The sequence below is a fragment of the Vipera ursinii genome, assembly GCF_947247035.1.
Source record: "Vipera ursinii genome assembly, chromosome: 3".
Lineage (NCBI taxonomy): Eukaryota > Metazoa > Chordata > Lepidosauria > Squamata > Viperidae > Vipera > Vipera ursinii.
In genome coordinates, this window is record NC_139516.1 from 51,272,472 (window position 1) to 51,293,830 (window position 21,359).

Here is a 21,359-nt window from a genome sequence, read left to right on the forward strand (position 1 = left end):
ATGACTTTGTCCACTGTCATTATCAGTTTCTTGCATGGGAGTGAGGCTCTTTTAAAAAGACTCTCCAGCCACATATTTTTAAATGATTGTACTGTTTATATTCATTTATTATTAACATATGGAGAAATTGTCATCTAATAGGTGGCAGCATTTGGAGTAACGTTTGATTAAATCATTCAGGTTTGTATTTGTTTGCAAAGGCTCTGCCTGTGAAATGAGATCATGACAACTGATGAGGCTACAAAGAAGGAAGGCGAGGTCCAAGCGGCAACTCTTGCTGAACAAGGTGAAGATATAACACCAAATAAAGATCGAGGAGTTCTGAAGGTGAGAGTGTAGGAGAAATTCATGTTCTTTCCCAAGCATAACAGTTTAGAAACATTCCAACTCAAATGGCAGCACCCTTTTCCTAGCTTGTCTGTAGTAAAGTTTAACATAAGCAACAACAAAAAAAAGTGGGATAAGTACAGGATATTGTGTAACACATTTATACCATTTTGAGTGTTTGAGAGGAATTAAAACTACCAGTAGCTCCTGGAAAATATATATTTCAGTAACTTTACATTTCAAATTTAATCTTGTTATGATAAATATGAAAAGGGGGATTTAGCTTGAGGTAGAAGCCACAATGACATACAGGATTGCATATGACTTTTCAGTATTTTGTGGCCAAATTACCTGGGCTTTCTAGATCGTAAACGGATACTGTAATTGAATACAGTATAAAATAAAAGAACCAGTTTGGATACTACAGCAAAATGTGCAGGTTTTTTTATAAATAGCATTTTATAGCATTTCTACAATGAATGAAATAAACATCAAATCCCCCATGTATTTTAGAGATTCAAGTTTATAATACCTTACATTTTTATAGTTACTTTTAATGTGTGCTGATGTATTGTCCACCAAGTTTTTGTTTATCATTCAGTTCTTATTATGGTACATTGGCCAGGAATTGGACATTCCCTCTTACCTTACCTGTTTTCATATCCTAATTCCAGATTGTGAAGAAACCAGGAAATAAGGATGAGTCTCCTATGATTGGAGACAAAGTTTATGTCCATTACAAAGGAAAGCTGGCCAATGGAAAAAAGTTTGATTCCAGCCGTGACAGGAATGAGCCATTTATCTTCAGCCTGGGCAAAGGTAAAGAGTGGAAAAGGTGGAGAAAGGTAAAGAGAGCTTTAGGGATGTAAATGGGGTTTTTTCCAACAAAATTACAATATATTTGTATATAATCCTGTTTTCAGAAAGACTATAAGAGCAGAGAAAACTCTTTAAGAGTTGGCAAGTATCTGTCACTATCCAGCAAATCAGGCACTCTGTATTTTTTCCTTCATAATATTACTATGAAGTGCTGACCTTAACTTGAGATGGTATTTTTGGCTGCCTTGAAGATGCAAACATTACAAAATGGTTTAATTCTTACAGTTTCCCACCACAAGCTGGAAGACTTGAAAATTATATTTCTGTCATAAGATTAGAGGCCTTTTAGAGGAAAATTCTTTATATATGTGTTTATAATGTTCAAGTCCTTAGTTTCTTGAATGAAGTTGTTATACTAATTTGCTCTAATAATCCAGGTTTGTAGGGTAGATTTGCCCTTAGCAGTTCTTGTAAAAATGGGATATATTGCTGCACCATCACTCCTATAATGCAGAAAGTATGCTGCCATATTTAATTGAAAAAGATACTTCCTAATGTTTTTGTGCAAGCGTGAGTTGCAAAAAAAATTTTTCTCACTCCCTTCTTTTTCCAGGCAGGGACTAAATTTCCAGTTTATTATCAAGGCTAACACGAATCTTGCTTTATTTGTAAACATTAAGAATTATCAGATGGTGAAATCTTCATCCACCCATTGTGCAATGGCCAGCTTCTTGTAGGTTTATAAATACTTTTTAAAGCAAGCCTGGAGTTTTCAGATGTGAATAAAATTTACATGATTAGTGACCTCATGCGATGTATCTGTTACTGATTATGGGTGGGGAATCAAATGCTTGACCTTTCTTCCTGACCCGCTAGTTTTGTATATGCTTTTCAGTTTTGAGGGAACATAAAAATATGTCTTCCTTTTGCATCAGTTACAATCTGAAATAGTTTAATAAAAATACATACATTATATAAAACTGCATGTCACTGTTTATTTTGACTGTGGAAAAATACTTTGGCTAATGGCAATAATGGAATTTTGGCATAGCTGCCAAGCAGCATGCATGCAAAACTGTGAAGGAAGAGAAGTTCATTGTTCAACCTATGTGGATGTATAAAGCTGTTTTATAATGATTTGTGTCAAATGGCCCTCTAAGCCAGGCATGTCAAACTCGTGACGTTGCATGACGTATCACGACTTTTTTTCCATTGCCGGCAATGGGGTGGGCGCGGTTTCAGAGTGACACATCCGGCCCACGGGCCAGCAGTTTGATATGCCTGCTGTAAGCATTGGAGCACATGTAGCTGTCATATGAATAAAATCAGCTCTCCAAAGTCTCAGGATTTGTTTTCAACCGTAGTACTTCTAATCTAGAGGTTTTCATCAGACCTTCTACTGTTAATGCACCTAACTGAAAATGTGTTTAACAATGGAAAGAAACAAACATTTTAAAGGAATATTTGAGCATGGAGGGAGAATCTGGGCAAGAAGAGAGAAGGGCATTCTGCTATTTCTGTTCATATGAAAATGATTCTGCCCTAATTCCTGGATATTGGGAATGCTTGCAGATTATCAGGTTGCAGCTCCATTGAAATCTTCCTTTCTTTTTGTGATGTGTCAAAGTGTAATAAAGCAACATAGTTTTAATTGTTTTTTTTTTAATTTTAAAAAATCTGCTTAAGCACTATAAGAAAACTTTAACTGTGGTAGCTTTTCATATTTTTTGAGAAAGATAATATTTAGGTAAATAGTAAGGTACATCTGAAACAATACACATAAAAATACATTTTGAACACTAACAAATTTCTTGTGGCAGCATAGCTTTTTGTAATTTATAATTGGCAATGTATACAACCTTTGGACTGATTTTTTGGCCTATTAAATTTAAGCAAAAGCAGTAATACTAAGTTCTACATTCTTTAATTTCAAAGCCATTTTTCTGTGTGATTATGTCCTGCTAAGAAGAGGTCTCCATCAGTAGATAATTCAAAAGTATTGAAGTTGAATTTCTTTTAACTGCAATGAGATCTTTGATTTTGGCAAACATAAAGGCTTGATTAAAATTGTACGTTTATTATGTATGGATCTTGAATTTCTAGTGTATAAGTTTTGTAATACACATTTCTGCCCTAGAACGTGGATGGATTACCATTCTCAGTGAAAACGTGGAATTCCATTGAACCATGAAACTTAAATTTTACACTATAAGACTGGCAAATTTTATACAAGGTCAGGGGTCACCAACCCCCGATCCATGGATCAGTACCAGGCTGTGGCATGCCAGCAACCGGTTTGCATGAACAAGGAAAGCCCCATCTGTGGGATGAAGGCAGCACACAAAACCACGCCCCTCTGGTCTGTGGAAAAACCTTTTTCCACGGCCCAAAAGGCTGGGGATCTCTGTTTTAAATCATTAATCATTGCTGATATAGTACAAATCATATTTTCCTATATTTGGATGAAGTAGGATACTGATTTCATAAGCAAAGGTCATATGTATGGGATAAAGGAATGATCTTGAGGGATAGGAGGAAGAACCATTACCAAATGAGTGGTCAGATAAAATAAGCCTGACTCCAGGGTAGACTTGTAGCCTAAGAAAATGACTCAAACAAGACTCCCTAGTTCTCACAAAGATGGGGGGCGGGGGGGGGGGAGAGCACATCCAGACTGGCAAGATTCTGTTACTGTATCCTTATAATAAAAGTTTTATTGGCCTGCATACATTTGGTTTTGTAGTCTTGGTCTGCCTTGAAGTACTGACACTTAAAGGAAAGATGAACATGTGAGATTAAGGGCTGATCTGCACTTTTTGCTTGGCCCAGTTAGAATAGAGATTACCCACACCTCGGCAAGGGCAAAAACAGATTACATTGTTTTCAGCCATTTTAGGCTCCTAGGAAGGTGACCTTACCTGACTTCCTCTACTTTCCATCCAAAGTAATTGTTTTTCTCCTCTGCCATAAACCTAACAGTCTATTCTTTTTGCTGTGCTTCACTTTGTCTTACACAAATGCCTCCTTTGCAATTGGCTGTTCTTTATTCTGATGGGCATCATGCCCTCCTCCACCACCCCCACCACCCTCTGCCTTTGCCTTTGCCTGCCATTTTGTACTGGGCTGCCTGCCAAGAAATGCCTTTTCTTCAGGTTCAGTAGTAGAACATTGAAATGTTGGCTGTGCCCTTTTTAAAAAAAAAACACTATTGTTTGAACAGGTTTAGCAGAGGACCAGTGAAATGCCAAGTTTGTTTTTCTTTTTTCTTTTAACTAGGCAGAATTGACAAGAATTCTGCCAAGGATCCTTTTTTAGCCTAAGTAATAGAGAGAAGTGTAAAACTGGGGCAGGTGGGGGTGGGGGCTTCATTTGCCCCCCCAAAGCCATACCCAGAGAAGTGAAAGTAACTACCACTTGCTTTCATAGCATGGGTGGGAGCAAAAAGAAGGAGAGAATTCCCTAATCAGAGATCACATTGACCATAGTCTGGACAGAATACGGTACGTGGCTTTCACTGTGACCAAAATGCAGGAAGGAGTTGAAACCCTGAAAAATATTTCCTAAGCTGTATTCCTTTCCAGCCACTTCATACATGGAAGACAAGCAGCTGAAGACTTCAGCGCAGAAAAGCTTCTGCAGATCATGCTAAAGTCCAGCATAGTGTAAAGTCGGAATTGGATGATTATGCAGAACGTCCTTGCTGAAATGAGTGCCACTTCAATAAAGCACTTTCCACTTTATTTAAACTGTCAGATAAAAAAGTCACTGAGGCATGCAGTTTAAAGCTTAGTACAGTGCCATGTTTTGTCACTTGACCATGTCATTGTGTATTTCTAAATGATTCAAGAAAAGCTTATTGAACAAAATTATTAAATTGAAATTTTCCTTATGTTAGGTCAGGTTATCAAAGCATGGGATATTGGGGTCGCCACCATGAAAAGAGGAGAGATCTGCCACTTGCTATGTAGGCCAGAATATGCATATGGCTCTGCTGGTAGTGTACCAAAGATCCCCTCAAATGCAACCCTCTTTTTTGAGGTAAGTTTATCAAATATTATTTATTTTTATTTGTTAGAGGTATTCAAATTTCATGGTTCTAAAGGAACTACAATAAAATATAAATGTATAAAAACTATGTAAATTATGCTTTTATATCCTTAATACATCGATTTGCTAAAATAATTCAATAAAACCAATAACATTCACATTTGTATTTCTTATTCTGGGAAAATGTACTTGCAGAAGGTAATCAGAATATTTTTTGAAAAAGTTAAAGTCTGCAGGCAATCCAGTCTTACACATAAAATGAGGCATGAAGAGGTGGAAGCAATGCTTAATCAGTTTTGCAAATGAGAAAAGATTGGCTGAGACAGCTAATACACTGGAAGAAAGAAATAAAAATTAAAATAATCTTGTAAAGTGGGATAAGTTGATTGAAAATAATAGTATTAAATATGAGAGACATGCAAAATACTTAAGGAAACAAAAATCAAGTGCACGGATATATGATGCCAAATACTTGCCTTGATACCAGTACTTGCAAAAATGATCTTGGCACAGTAGCTGATTGCAGATTGAATATGAGCCAATAGTGTGATGTGGCTGCAAGGAAGGCAAATGCATTTTTAGGTTGTATAAACAGAAGTATAATTTCTGAGATGAAATGGGTACTTAAAATCAGTTTTCTGTTTCTCCATTTTTTTTCATTCAATGGATAAAACAGTAATCTGAACCAGTTATTTATGCTAGGTAGCTTTAAAGCTCCAGAACTTTTGGAAAAATTTTTATACAATTGCTGCCTTCTGAAAACATAATCTTATAATTAAAGATATAAAAACTACCTTTCCAGCCATACAAATCTTGTATATATTGCTAATGTGAATAAAAACTTGATTTATTGTTATCTTTCAAACTTTTGTATCATAAAAGACACTAGACACAAAATTATTTGCAGTCCACAAAATGTTTCCAAAATTGCTGAAAGGGTTGCCAATAAAAATATGTTGCCTTCACAGGAAGAAACATTATGAATTTCTTATCTTGCATTGGACTTGTGATTTTTATTTAATTATAAAATTTCTGTTAATGTTCTAGAAAAACTATGAGACAAATTTACGTTAGTGGGAAGTTTGAGTGACCTAAATTATGCCCCCAACTACTTTGTGTTAAAATTGTGAATTGGTTAGCTATCCTCAATGAAACTGCATCTACATGGAGGGAAGTGAGTAATGGGGTGCCCCAGGGCTCTGTATGGGCCCAGTGCTCTTCAACATCTTCATCAATGATTTGGACGAGGGGATAGATGGGGAACTCATCAAATTTGCAGATGACACCAAGCTGGCAGGAATAGCCAACACTCCAGAAGACAGGCTTAAGATACAGAAGGATCTTGACAGACTTGAACACTGGGCACTATCTAACAAAATGAAATTCAGTGGTGAAAAAAGTAAGGTTCTACATTTAGGCAAGAAAAACCAAATGCACAGGTATAGTTTAGGAGGTACCTTGCTCAATAGTAGTAACTGAGAGGGATCTTGGAGTCCTAGTGGACAATCACTTAAATATGAGCCAGCAGTGTGCTGCAGCTGCCAAAAAAGCCAACACAGTGTTAGGCTGCATTAACAGAGGGATAGAATCAAGATCACGTGAATTGTTAATACCACTTTACAGTGCCTTGGTAAGGCCACACTTGGAATACTGCATCCAGTTTTGGTCACCACAATGTAAAAAAAGATGCTGAGACTCTAGAAAGAGTACAGAGAAGAGCAACAAGGATGATTAGGGGACTGGAGGCTAAAACTTACAAGGAACAGTTGCTGGAATTGGGTATGTCTAGTTTAAAGAAGAGAAGGATGAGGGGGGACATGATAGCAGCGTTCCAATATCTCAGGGTTTGCCACAAAGAAGAGGGAGTCAAGCTATTCTCCAAAGCACCTGAAGGCAAAACCAGAAGCAATGGATGGAAACTAACTAAAGAGAGAAGTAACCTAGAACTAAGGAGAAACTTCCTGACAGCTAGAACAATTGATCAGTGGAACAACCTGCCTCCAGAAGCAGTGAATGCTACAACACTGGAAGTCTTTAAGAAGAGATTGGACAGCCATTTCTCTGAAATGATATAGGCCAGGGTTTCCTGCCTGAGCAGGGGGTTGGACTAGATGACCTCCAAGGTTCCTTCCAACTTTTGTTGTTGTTGTTGTTATACAGTCTGTCAATGTTATGTTGCCAAGGTAGAATTGTAAAACATCATGTTGCAGGCTTGAAAAAGATATGTTCTTGTCCCTTAAATAGCATAACTGTTGCAAATGTATCATTTAAATACTCTTTATGCAACCAGGGACTCCAAACCAGTTCTGCATAATCAGACTGAGAAAGAATATGGGGGGCTATGCCTAAAACTGCATTGCACAGAGCCTGAGTAATGCACTGATTTTGCTTATTCATTAAGCCTTGGGCAAGGCTTAATGAATAAAAAACCAGTGAAATATGTATAAACGAAAAAAAAGTTAAAATAAACTCTGTTAATTCAACAGATTGATTTTCTCAGTAACAAAATGGAAGTGATTTACAATTTTTTTAATTATGGGTTTTTTAGAACTTAAATTCTACACTCTATAACCCTGAAATTTTTTGGGTAGCTTCCTATCCAACTTTATCTAATACTTTAAGTTCAGTCAGGTTTGACTAGGTGCTGATACTTAACTGTGCTTTATTAAAAAAAACCATCCTAAATTTTTGGGAAAAAGTATTTCTAGATTATAGTGACTTAACTTTGGCATATCATTGGTTTGAATAAAGTCTGATGTAATGCTGATTCCCATGATTACTCTGGTTATAGTGCCTGATATCTGTCAGAATATTATTACTAAAAGGATACAACAGCTGAATTAAATATTTTATATATCCCATTTCTTTTAAGGAAAGCAGGCTCACTGGAAAAGTCATATGGATTTGTCTTTAGATATTATGCATCTGTGTTTTGTCAATATGTTTTTATATGCAGAAGTTACATTATTTAAAGTTTGAGCTATTTGTTTATTCATCTAGATTGAACTGCTTGATTTCAAAGGAGAGGATTTATTTGATAATGGAGGCATCATTCGTAGAATCAAGCAGAAAGGTGAAGGATATTCTAACCCCAATGAAGGAGCAGCAGTTCAGAGTGAGTATCTTCTTCAGCCTATATAAAATACTGAGATCATTGCACAGAATAGTTGTACTATCTTATTAAAATATATTATAACAGTAAAAGTAGAATCCATGGCAATATTGTTTTTTCTCTATCCTGTCACCCCCATAGTATATGAATAGTATTTCTGATTTGTAATCTATTATATAACAGAATAACAAAGTTGGAAGGGTGGAAATTCTTTTTCTCTCTGTTTGTATGTGTGTACATGTTAAAATATTAAAAAGGGAAAGGTTGAGGCAAAAGTTTGGTGATATGTCATCTTAGTTACAGTAATAATAATATTGTGTTGCAAGTTCTCCCTTCCTGTGATTTTGGATACAACTGTACAGTATATCAACTCCAAATTCTACAATGGTCCCTAAAGCATATACTTGCAATTTACACACTTTCTGGGTTTTTTTTAATGCAGAAAATAAGATACTAATATCGCAAATCATTCCCACCATTATGGCTTTTGGTTTGTTTAGATTATGATTGCAAGGTTATTATAATTTAATATATTTTCTTCCTGATTATATAATCCAGTCCACAAATCACTGATAGACATATTTGTTGGTATCTTAAATTTGTTTGTTTGCCTGTTCTTCAGAAATGTCCAATAACTACATTCTTTGGGAAGCATGCAACTCGAATGACACACACAAAAGTTTTTTTTTTTAAAAAAAAATTACATAAACCAATGAAAAGCACACGTCAGCCACCTGTTATATTTTCCATTAATTAAGAGAACAATTACCTCATCTCCCCCATCTTTATTAATGATGAGGCTTATGAAAAATAGGAGCTAAAGTCAATTGAATAATTTCAGATATATGTCCAAAAGATAAGATCCAGGCACAGTAGAGTAGGTTAGTTGAATTTTCTAACACACTTTTTTTTTAATCAAGCTGGAGTTTCCCAGGGCTTCTGTTCTCCCCCTTGTGAAAAAAAAGTTGGGAAAATATAGTTTTATCTTTTTATAAACTTGTTATTTAAATTATAAAGAATTATTAGGTAACACATTATTGACATTAGGAAAAATAATATTCTACTGATGCTGTAGGATAGCTTGCTTCATTCCTTATGTTAGAATATCTAGATTGCATGTAATGATCAACAGGCTTCATGCCTGTAGGAGCAGTGTGTACATCACACTCATCACACTATGCTTCTAATATTGAATCCCAGGATAGAAGCTTCTGACAGACATATTCTTGCCAGATGAAGATGTCTGTAGTTTGTCCATCTCCCATGGGATTTGCATATTTTCAAGGATAATTTTATGTTCCCTTAGAGTGGTATCCTTTCTCTGTAACAGCAGTAGAACTGTCAGATTGAGCTTGGGATGCTTCCATCACATCTTTATCAGTTTTCACTGTTAGTTTATTTCTGTCTCCGTCAACTTCTCCTGATCAACCTCCTGGAGCTTATTTCATGTGCACACATCCACAACTGGCAAGGCATTGTGCTTCCACAACCTTGCTAGCTTTCTCCTTTTTTTTGTGGGGGGGGTGTATCTTTTTTAGGGGATGCGGTGGCTCAGTGGGTTAGGACGCTGAGCTTGTCGATCAGAAGGTCGGCAGTTTGGCAGGTCGAATCCCGAGTGCCGCGTAACAGAGTGAGCGCCTGTTACTCGTCCCAGCTTCTGCCAACCTAGCAGTTCGAAAGCACGTAAAAATGCAAGTAGAAAAATAGGGACCACTACAGTGGGAAGGTAACAGCCTTCCATGTGCCTTTGGCGTCTAGTCATGCTGGCCACATGACCACGGAGATGTCCTCAGACAAGCGCTGGCTCTTCGGCTTTGAAACGGAGATGAGCACCGGCCCCTAGAGTCGGAAACGACTAGCACGCATGTGTGGGGGAACCTTTACCTTTTTATCTTTAAAAAAATGCTTTATCTTGGAAACAAATTACTGTAGAGAAGAGGTAATGTTGACTGCCTGTCCTCCAAGCACTGTTATTAAGCTTTCCCCCATCCTCCCATTTGCTTACTTCCCTGATCATGTAGGCTGTTATCCCTGTAGGACTGGAGTTTTATTCATCTCTATTCTAACTCCCTGTTTTCTGTCATTCACTATCTCAGGATTGCCAATTCAGAGAAACATATTGAGTAGTATTGTTTCCACATCTTCTGACCTAGATTGTATCTGTACAGTCAAAAATTATGATAACAACCCTAAAAATAAGTCATGAATGACAGGGAAATAAGATGCTCCAAAGGAAGTAAATATATTTTGCCAGCAAACCCAGAGTGGGACGGAGACCATCAAATGGCTTATTTGACTGCATATTGTCATCCAGGCTTGGGGGGGGGCATTGTTTTTTTAAAAAGAATTATTTGTTTTCTATACTATGTTTTTACTGTTTGTAAGCCACCTAGAGTCAAGGTGAGCGAGTCGGTGACTATATAAATTTTCTACATAAATAAATATATCTGTTATAATACTCTATTCTGGGAGACAAAAGTCTTTGGATTGAAAGCCCAATTCAGATTTCTTGTCAACTCTAGTGAAGTGGAAATGTTTTGATTGATTTAATATGAATCTAGCAGGTTGCGGAAAACCAGAAAAGTAGTTCTGACTGTATTTTGAAGACAAGTGGATGATTAAACTTGTACAACAATCATTAACTGATAGTGTTTCTGTTGAGTTGTAGTAAAACCCAGTATTAGCCAGGAAGCTAATTCAAAGACTCCTGACATTACTATAATTAGGATATGCATGTAGTTGTGTTAAAATCTTAGGGTAGGATTTATGAAGACAGTCTTATTAACTTCAATGATAGAGCATATTTCACTGCTATGCTTCCTAAAACACTGTGGTTGGATATTTGCATTACAAGTTACTATGCAGCCCTCTGCTGTTTTAATCAAGTTGTACAAATTGCTGTCAGTGCACAGAGTTCATGTGCCAGCCACATTAAGAACACAATGTTCTGTGCTCTTCAAAACAAAATTGCTCTAGGCACAGAGAGAACAATAAGTCAACTCAACAGCTGAACTGATGTTCCCTAGTCTGGCTGGAATTTCTTACTGTGCAATCCAAGTGTAATTCAACCCAAGTGATCTCTTTCAGATAGTATTTAAGTAAGCTTTGATAATCATGTTATGGAATTATTTCCTGTATTTATATAATTCCTGCAGAATCATTTTGCAAAGAGTAAATTTAGGTGATTAAGATTGTAGTCACAGAACAGAATGGTACCACCCCCAAATTAGTATATATATAATATTATATTTACATATGAGTTAATTATTTTGAAATTTGTACATAAAACTTTTTCCTAGCCAAAATCCCCCTGATAAAAATACTGAGTGAAAACTATAAAGTTAAAAAAAATACCAAAAACCCATTTTATTATCTGGAAAAGGAGCTTCAAAGTTCACTCTAAATGCCAAAGAATGGAACTTCTATCTTTTTAAATTAGGATGATATTTTATTGCCCAGTTACAGTTATACAAAATACTTTGCCTTTTCTCTTATTTTCAATGGACAGCTCGTATAAATTCTACAAAAACAATAATATACAGTGATACTGTACATCAGGAAGATTGTTGTACCCGGAAAATAGAAATGTCTTTAAAATACTAAATTTACAATCTTTAGAAACTCCTTCACAGCTACCAGTAGATTCTGTTTGGACACTAGCCCAATATGCTGCCTAAGAATACAGGGCGATTAATTAATTTGGATACATGTCTACTGGTCAATCATATTGTAACATGTAAGGTGATGCCATAGTATTTCTGACCCCTTAAGCTCCAGTGATACAGCCACTAACAACTTTAGTACTGCAAGACATTCATGTATTACTGTAGATTGGTTTCATGTTGCTTTAGGCCACTCGTTACATACTTCAGAAAAGTATACACAACACCTAAATGTTGCCTCAGATGGGATGCCTGGAAAGAAGATTCACATTGCTCAACAAAAGGAAAATACTATTTGGATTTTCTTTTGTATGTTGTTTCAAAAGACAATCAATTGTTACCAGCAGTTGGAGAGTCATAGGGCAGGACTTGGAAAGTGAAAAGCATACCTCCAAGGATCTTAAGTATCTGTGGCAAAAAGTGTGGTTTCTCAGACATAAAGAGAGAGCTCTTAGAATTCAGAGCCACATTCTTTTTATTATATTACCAAACTGTACAGACAGTAGTGAATTAGATGGACATGGTTTTTGCTCTTGTTTTCCATCCAGAAAATATATATTTCTATCGATATACAGCAGTGTAAGAGATTGTACTCAAGAGATTGTCAAATAGAAAGAAACATGCAAGATGTAGAATGTATATTAATAATAATGGAATGAAGCTCACATTTCAAAAGAACTCGAGCTCTTTGTTTATATGAACAAAATCTCTGGTGGAAAGTGGTTTTGAATTCCCATCCAATTTTATTTTATAGCATTTTATGCTAAGTTTCTGGCATCTTGTTACATTTCAATTTTTTCATGATATGCATACTTGATGATCCACAGATACCTAAAAATCGTAATGTTGGCTTCCAGTGCAAAAGGCTTTTAAGAAGAGAGGATTGTTTTGTTTTATATTTGTTTTATATTTAGATTGGCAATTGTTTTTGTTAGAACACAAAATACTTACTTCAGTATGTGAAGGCCAAGGGTCAGAAATTACAAGGGAGAAGCAAAGGATTACTTGGGTTCAACTAATTTTTACGCGGGATACAAACACAAGAGGTTGTAGGGCCTTAAAAGACAAATAAAAATGTTGTATTATGAATATTCTTGGACTAGAAACTTTTTCATGAAATGCCTGAAGCATTGCTTAAGCTAGCGAAGTTTTCAGGGGGAAGGTTGGACATTGTTAGTAATGCAAATAAATAAAATGAAAAAATGCTCAGTGTGTGTAAAATTAATCCATGGACCATTCAAATAGCAATGTTAATGATAATGAAACATTCTGGCATTGGTAAGCTAAGGAACAGAGTAAAACTCCATCACTTAAATTCAAACCATGCTGATTGATCTGAATCTTTTATTTATGTAAGATAGCTGTCTTTAGCATTCCTTGGTTGAAAAGTATGGAATACACTGTGAGTACAAATATTACATTGAATGATCGGCAATTGAACAAACTTTTGATGATGTGCTAGGTATTTAGAACAGTGTTGCTTAAATACAGTTCTGGATTTGTTTGCAGATTCTAGTCTATAGACTAATCTCTAGTTTAGACTTCATATATGGCCTGCTTTTGGTGATAAGTTAGAGCAGAATTGTGCACAGATAGGCAATTGGTGCCTTGGGTTTTGGAATGTTCCCAGGCATCTCTTCTGATTTCCTGTCTCTATTGCTTTGTAAATGATTTTTAGAGAGATGGTATTACATTGTACATCGTCCAGAGCCCCTCTCTGCGGTAGATGGATTGTTCAGAAATATGAAATACAAACAAACAGATAAATAAATGCTGCCAAAATAAATAAGTAAATATCCTATTATATCTATTTGTACCCACCAAGATCACAATAGAATGGTAGAATGCACCCTATATTCTCAGGTGAGGAAGGGAATAGTTCCTCTTTTAGTAAATGAATCTTTTACGATTGGCCAAGAAAACCATTTTTATGGATAGGTAAGTCTCCTATGGTGGGCCTGACCTTGAGTATGCCCATTACATAACTGCAAGTTTCTTAATGTACTTCCATTGTAGAACACAATGTCAGTTAGTAATTACTATGTTTACTTGATGTGAGCTTTAAGCTTTATTGACAACATGTCATGCCAGTGTGCCATTGGGCTTTTCCCTTTACAGTCATTGAGAGACAACTTGCCCATCTTTATAGCCCCCATCTTTATTGACTTAGAATGATTTGTGTTCTTTGAATAATTTAACACTCCCAATTTGGGGATTGGTGGATTATACCAAGTGTTTGGAGATTGCAAAAGAGGGTAGAAAGGGTTTTTGAGAGAGGTCATGCCCAGTCATTCTCACACACATATAAATGCCGGTTCCTACACATGCGTATACACAGATGCATAACTTCTGTCAACAACAATCTGGCTTAGCTTTCCCTATTTGGATGCCTTCCAATTATTATTATTGTTATTTTTTTGGCAACATAACAGAAGTATTTTACAATTGCCTTCTTCCATAAATTGTTTTCTACTTCCAGTCTAGCCTATGGCCTTGATGTTTTCATGATAGTCTTATAATCAGTTTCTAATCAGGTCCAACCCTCCTCAGCTTTAATGATCAGTGAACACCAGAATTCTCAACCATTTAATTTCTTGTTACTAAACTTATAACTTTGTTTTATATCTAGGATCATATTTATGTTGGGTGGTATTCTTCAGCATTCTACAACTTAATATCATTTTATCTAGCTTTTACTTAGCAAGTGTAATTGTAAAGATGTCTGAGACATTTGCAATAGTTTGTGCTAATTTTGCAAAACAAATTCTTTTATCCTGACCATACTCCAGAGAAGCATGGACCTTCATAGTGATACTGTAGGTAGCATACATACATTTTCTCTTTTTCTTTCATGAGCTATAATGGAAAGGGAATTATTCCATTAGAATCTGCACATAGGTTTCTATAAGAATGCTACTGAAATCTTGTCATTTGTCATTCCATTACAAAATAACAAAACACAAACAGAAACTATTAATATTTATACATTGTAATATTAATCTATAGTACGTATGATAAAGCAAACAATATATGGCTTGAGGTTTGTTTTGGGACCAAGTTCTTCTGCTATGCCAGCCATGCTGAAGACAAGAATGCCAACAAATAATGTGTTTGGGTCATGCTGTTTAATGCATATTGAAATGTTGTTGGTAGTGCCTTACAGTCTACAATGTTTTGCTCTGTCCCATACAGTCCACTTGAAAGGGTTTTGTGATGGCAGAATGTTTGATTGTAGAGATGTAGCATTCACTGTTGGAGAAGGGGAAGACCATGACATTCCCATTGGAATTGACAAAGCTCTGGAGAAGATGCAAAGGGGAGAACACTGTATCTTGCATATAGGAACACGGTAAGAAATGTGGGGGGATGTTTGTCTCCCTCCCCCATTTATTTATTTGGCACCTTTAACCAGTGCTTTTTTTGTAAAAGAAAAAGGTGCCGGAACTCACACATGTCATACAACCCGCCTTGCCTACCCTACAAGGTTCCTTCCCAAAAAGGTGCCGGAACTCCGTTCTGAGCGTTCTATGAGAAAAAAAGCCCTGCCTTTAACTCAAGTCTTGGGTTCCAGTGTCGACCTGGAGAAGCCTATACAGGTTTTTTTGGTGGGACTTTTGAAAGTGGCTTTCTATTGCTTCATTCCTAGACTGAGTGAGTGGCCCAAAATCGTAAGCTGATTAGATTAGATTTCCCAGTCTCCCACCACTACAACAACCTGGCTCTCATTCTATTTTTACATAGCTTTTATATAGATCCCATTTATACTTAACACCATACCTGGACAGTAAGATTGTTATATAAGGTAAATTGTTTCTTTTTAAATATATTTAAAATGATATTTAAATAGTGTGTAGATAGAATTAAACAATTATTTCAAATATCCTTACTATTTGCATATCCAGTGTTTAGTGTAATTTCAAGATTTTAAAAAACATTAAAGGATAAGTGTATGAAAAATTGAATAGAATGAACTAGAATGCATCCAATTTGAATACAAAGTAATAACCTTGAGTCCAGTATAGTATATAAGTGTTTCGCCCCAAATGAGCTACTCAGACATTGGTTTCCTAGGCAACCTATGTTTTGTCTCCAGGGCCTGATATGTAGCTAACCAATTATCTCCTTGTGAGTGTAAATATCCAGAATGCTGAATAACATGCCTTATTCTGTGTCATTTCTGTTTTTATTTTTCCCCATGCTTTGTTTTAGATATGGGTTTGGTGAAGCTGGAAAGCCTGTATTTGGCATAGAACCAAATGCTGAACTTGTGTATGAAGTTACATTGAAAAGCTTTGAAAAGGTGAGAATGGAATTTCTTCAAATAACAAACCATCCTGTACACATTGGATGTTTACTCACAGGAACTTTTCTGCAGTGAATATGTTTAGGAAGACCCATTTCCAGCTCCATCTGGCATGTTTGTCACAAAAGTTGGTAAAGATATGTCAGCTAGGATCACAGTGTTCTTGTGTGTGTTTTATTGTTTTGGGTGGGGTCCAAGACTTGTCCTAGGCTTGTTCCTTTTGTACTTCTTTTTCTGGTTGTAGAAAAAAAATGTCCTGCCAAACAGTACTGAAAGGAGGGAAGGGCAAAATTGCTGAACAGGCTGTGCCCTTTTTAGGGTGATGGAGAATGTACCATCTCTGTAAAGTACAGGGAAGGAACAAGATGTACATAAGGTGGAGCACTGATGCCAATCTATAATGGGAAGTGTTCACAGGAAGGAAACTTAAATAAAAGAAATCTGTCTACCCTCACGAGGATTGTATAGGCTGCTCTCGTGATTCTGGGTTATCCTTTCATATTTTTTAACTCCTCTGTCTTCAGGACAGATTTAAGTGGAGCCGAATATAATTTGGACTGGAAAGGAAATATCAATGATATCAATATGGGGCTACTTCACATTTCACTCTGCCTTACTTCTAAAGCCAAATATAAGTTTGTGAATATTTTTATATATAATTATTTTATTGCTTGCTATTAACGTTTGCAGTGGCTTAAAAAGACTCTTTATTGGGATTAAGTAACACTAAATTTGAAATTAGCAAGAGTTGACAAAACTTACTATATCACACAGTATAAATTAGATTTCCAGTATTATGTCGCTTTCTGTTATTTGATTATTCCTATAAATACTTGGTTATAGGCCAAAGAATCCTGGGAGATGGACACCAAAGAGAAACTAGAAAAGGCTGCCATTGTCAAAGAAAAAGGGACTCTGTATTTTAAGGTATGTGTCAGTATTCTAGCAATGCTAGCATGAAAAAACATGTCTTCTATTGATAAGCCATCTGTGGTTTATTTATTTGCTCAGAGAATCTCTCTTTCTTAACATCCACCTTTCAATGATATATACTGTAGCTTTCTTAAAAGTAAAACTGTAAGAGACGCGGTGGCTCAGTGTGTTAGGACGCTGAGCTTGTCGATCAGAAGGTCGGCAGTTTGGCGGGTCGAATCCCGAGTGCCACGTAACAGAGTGAGTGCCTGTTACTCGTCCCAGCTTCTGCCAACCTAGCAGTTCGAAAGCACGTAAAAATGCAAGTAGAAAAATAGGGACCACTCCGGTGGGAAGGTAACAGCGTTCCGTGCGCCTTTGGCGTCTAGTCATGCCGGCCACATGACCACGGAGTCATCCTCGGACAAGCGCTGGCTCTTCAGCTTTGAAACGGAGATGAGCCCCTAGACTTGGAAACGACTAGCATGCATGTGCGGGGAAACCTTTACCTAAAAGTAAAACTGCCTCTAAGCTTTGGTTTGGAGAGCTTCTGAACAATTCTTCTCCAGTAAGTGTTGATCTATCATAATATAGCCAAAACAGAAGCATTTGATATTACAGCTTTCTGCTATTAAAATTTTTAATTGCAACTTGGCCAGTTCTTTCCTACTGAAATGTTCCCCTTTCTCCTCATTCTTCTATTACTGATTGTTCAAATTATAACCCACATTTTAGAAATAAATATTTTCCACTTTTCAATGTAATAGTCATCTTTAACCTTTTTTAATCTTATTCTTAGGAAGGCAAGTACTTGCAAGCAGTAATTCAGTATGGAAAGATTGTATCCTGGTTAGAAATGGAATATGGCTTATCAGAAAGGGAATCTAAAGCTTCAGAATCTTTATTGTTGGCAGCCTTCCTCAACCTTGCAATGTGCTACTTAAAGCTACGGGAATACATTAAAGCAATTGAGTACTGCAATAAGGTAAAGACACATCTAACCTCATGGAGTTGGGGAAGCACTATTGATGTTGGATTACAGTATTTTCTTAATCTCCTTAATTTTCCTTCTTCTTTTTTTGCTCCAGTTAATTAAATGTACTAGAAAGAAGTATCAAAATGATGCAAAAAAGCTTTAGAAAGAAAGAATATAGATATTTCTATATCTATTAAATACAGAAATGTTGATAACTTAAGTTCTTAAAGTTCTTGGATAATTATTCATATTATGTAATTACAACACAATAATTTTGTAGCATTTGTGGAGCTAAAGGCAACTTTATAATTTTATTTTTATACATTTGTATTATATAATTTTATATAATTTTTTAACATAGATTTGTGTCAGCCTTGGGAGGTAGTCCAGACAAGACACCCAGAAATACTAACACTGACTTTATTGTAAGAGTACATTGACAAAATACATCTCTCACCCCTCATCTTTATAGTCCAAGAAACCAGGGAGGTCCCTTCTAAGATATTTATATATGCCCCCATTTCTTCTGCAGATTTGGCTGCTATTTGGCTGACAGTGCTCTAGTCTGTGGTTTTTCCTCCTATCTCCCAAGGTCATTTCCACATCCCATTACAGATTGTTATTGGATCACCCATCAGTTGTTTTTCCGTAGGCTAATCTACTCAGACCCTTGAATTGTTTCTTAAAGAGCTTCCTTTCCAGAGCTTACCTCATCTTTGTAGACCTCTGCTGAACTTGTTTCAATTTGTCATGACCTTTTTGCTAATCAGAATGGGAGACAGTACTTCAAATGGGTCTGACCTAAGCAGAGTTGAATGGAACAATTGCTAGTGGCACCATTTGTGCCTGTGCGCATGCACAAATGGTGCTGTGGGAGTGGCAGAGTGCGCACATACGTGTGCGCACACCAGCCAGCAATTGCCGTGGCCCACTGGCCAAGAGACTGCGACCTGGTAGTGGACCATGGCCCATAGTTTGGGGATCGTGATGTAGAGTCTGTTCCCATTAATTCATTCCAAGATAGCACTTGCTATATTGCAGATGCATCACCCTGTTGGGTTCATATTTAACTTGTGACTGACAAGGACACTCATATACTACTGCTAAGCCAGATCTCTTCTATGTTGTAGAAGTACTTTATATTTTTCCTACCTAGACACAAAACTTTAAAGTTTTATTTGTTAAATTTTATCCTATTCATACCAGTCTTTTGCTGAAGGTTTACAGTAGATATTTTTAAAAGGTCTCTTTAATCTAAATTATTAGCCACCTCACCCAGTCCTTTCTCATCTGCATAGTTTGAGATGTCCCAATTCCTTCATCCAAATCACTGATTAAAATGTTGATAAAACTCCTGGCTAACTTTTGTATCATGTCTCTGAACAGTGTATTAATTATCTTGATTCTTGTTCTGTATTGTTTTTCAAAATTACAAGCTTAAAGTTTTTTCTCCCAAGATATTCCTCAAGTATACAGATTTCTGAATATAGTACAGCTAGAACAATGTGTTAAAAGTGAGACAGAACATTTATGTTACTAAGATAATTATATAAAAGAAAGGCATGTGTTTTTGGGCAACACTATAAATATCTGGGCTTTATGAGTCATCATCCAAACTTTGCCTGTAAGTTTTCTGTAGAGCCTCCATTTGGAAGTTTTAAACATTATATCCATTTACAGTTAGTCATTGTATCCCATTACTATTTCTAGAATATTCCATTTGTAGCTGTAAAAAGCCTGTACTCCACAATATCTAAATATCCAGTTGCCTTTGGAGCAAAAAAAATCAATTTTGAAGTTCAATGTAAGAGATTTTCATAATTTAGTGACAGAATATTTGAGAGACAGATTGCCATGATTGATTTTTAAATACTTTACTTTTTTGGTAATGTTGTTCTTATTTCTTTAGAAGGATATGTGACATTGTAAAATAATCTGGTAAAAACATTCTACTTCTGAATTTTGGTTTCTGTTTTTGATATACAAGTGTTAATTACACTATAAACTTTAGCATATGCAGTATGAAGCTTTAGTTTGACTTTCCTATTTTAAAAATAGCTGAAGTTCATAGTTTTGTTACTAGCATTAGTAATGTCTTTTATTATGAGGGAAATTTCCCACCTTTAATTTGCGTTAATTATAAGAATGCTTGCTTGCAGGCATTAGCACTGGACCAAGCCAATGAAAAGGGCTTGTACCGAAGAGGAGAGGCAAGACTGCTTATGAATGAATTTGAGTTGGCAAAATGTGACTTTCAGAGAGTGCTAGAAGTGAATCCACAGAATAAAGCAGCCAAGTCACAAATTACCATGTGTCAGAAGAAGACAAAGGAACACAATGAACGGGACCGAAAGATATATGCCAACATGTTCAAGAAATTTGCAGAGAGAGATGCAAAGGTTTGCACCTTGCCAGTATGGCCCCCTTCCAACCATTGTTAAATTTATTTATTTATTTATTTATTTAATTAAATTTTTATACCGCCCTTCTCCCGAAGGACTCAGGGCGGTGAACAGGGGTTCTTATGGAATTGTACAGAAGTATTGTAATAATACAATTTCCTTGGTTTGATGCATATAAAATGTCGAGCTTCAGTCACAATAATTTATTATAAACTATTTCCAGTAATCTGGTAGCACTGCTAAAAATTTTGTAACCATTATACAAAAGTAGGAATGAAATAACTGCAGTCATGTTATTATGACAGTAGAAATTCATACCTTTAAAGGATTTTTGTTTATTTATATGTAATGGTAATCAAAATAGTTAGCAAAGAACAGTGTGGTATTTTTCCTTCAATCACTTTATACTTTTTCATGTGCTCAAAGTGCAGCTTTGTAATATAGAACTTACATAACACATTTTATATACTTCAATTTATAACCAGATATATATTTAGAGTTTCAGAGGTTTTGTGAATTACTGTATGATTCAGAAGTTGTTTAAACAACTTTCTTTTTCCATTCATACCCATCTTTGTTTTAGCAAATGTTAAAGTGTTCCTAGAAAGTCGTTTCTTTTTCATTGATCAGTTTAGACCAGTGGTGGCGAACCTATGGCACGCATGCCAGAGGCGGCACTCAGAGCCCTCTCTGTGGGCACGTGTGCCGTCATCCCAGCCCCACCTCCCCCCACGGCCACCTCCTCACCAACAGCACCCCCCAGAGGAGAGTCGCCCCCAGGCGTGGCCCACACAGAGCA

At 36.2% G+C, this 21,359-nt stretch overlaps 1 protein-coding gene across 3 annotated transcripts in view; it reads left to right on the top strand.

Annotated features, from left to right (window-relative positions):
* FKBP5 (FKBP prolyl isomerase 5) overlaps positions 1-21,359 on the top strand; it is a 48,297-nt gene that overhangs the window by 21,223 nt on the left and 5,715 nt on the right. For all 3 annotated transcript variants that reach the window (XM_083357804.1, XM_083357806.1, XM_083357805.1), the window contains 9 exons: positions 201-327; positions 1,002-1,146; positions 5,042-5,184; positions 8,194-8,308; positions 15,160-15,316; positions 16,177-16,267; positions 17,114-17,197; positions 17,982-18,167; positions 20,318-20,557. In XM_083357804.1, the coding sequence (XP_083213930.1) occupies positions 223-327; positions 1,002-1,146; positions 5,042-5,184; positions 8,194-8,308; positions 15,160-15,316; positions 16,177-16,267; positions 17,114-17,197; positions 17,982-18,167; positions 20,318-20,557 (1,266 nt within the window). In that variant the 5' untranslated portion in view covers positions 201-222. The remainder of the gene's footprint in view (positions 1-200; positions 328-1,001; positions 1,147-5,041; positions 5,185-8,193; positions 8,309-15,159; positions 15,317-16,176; positions 16,268-17,113; positions 17,198-17,981; positions 18,168-20,317; positions 20,558-21,359) is intronic.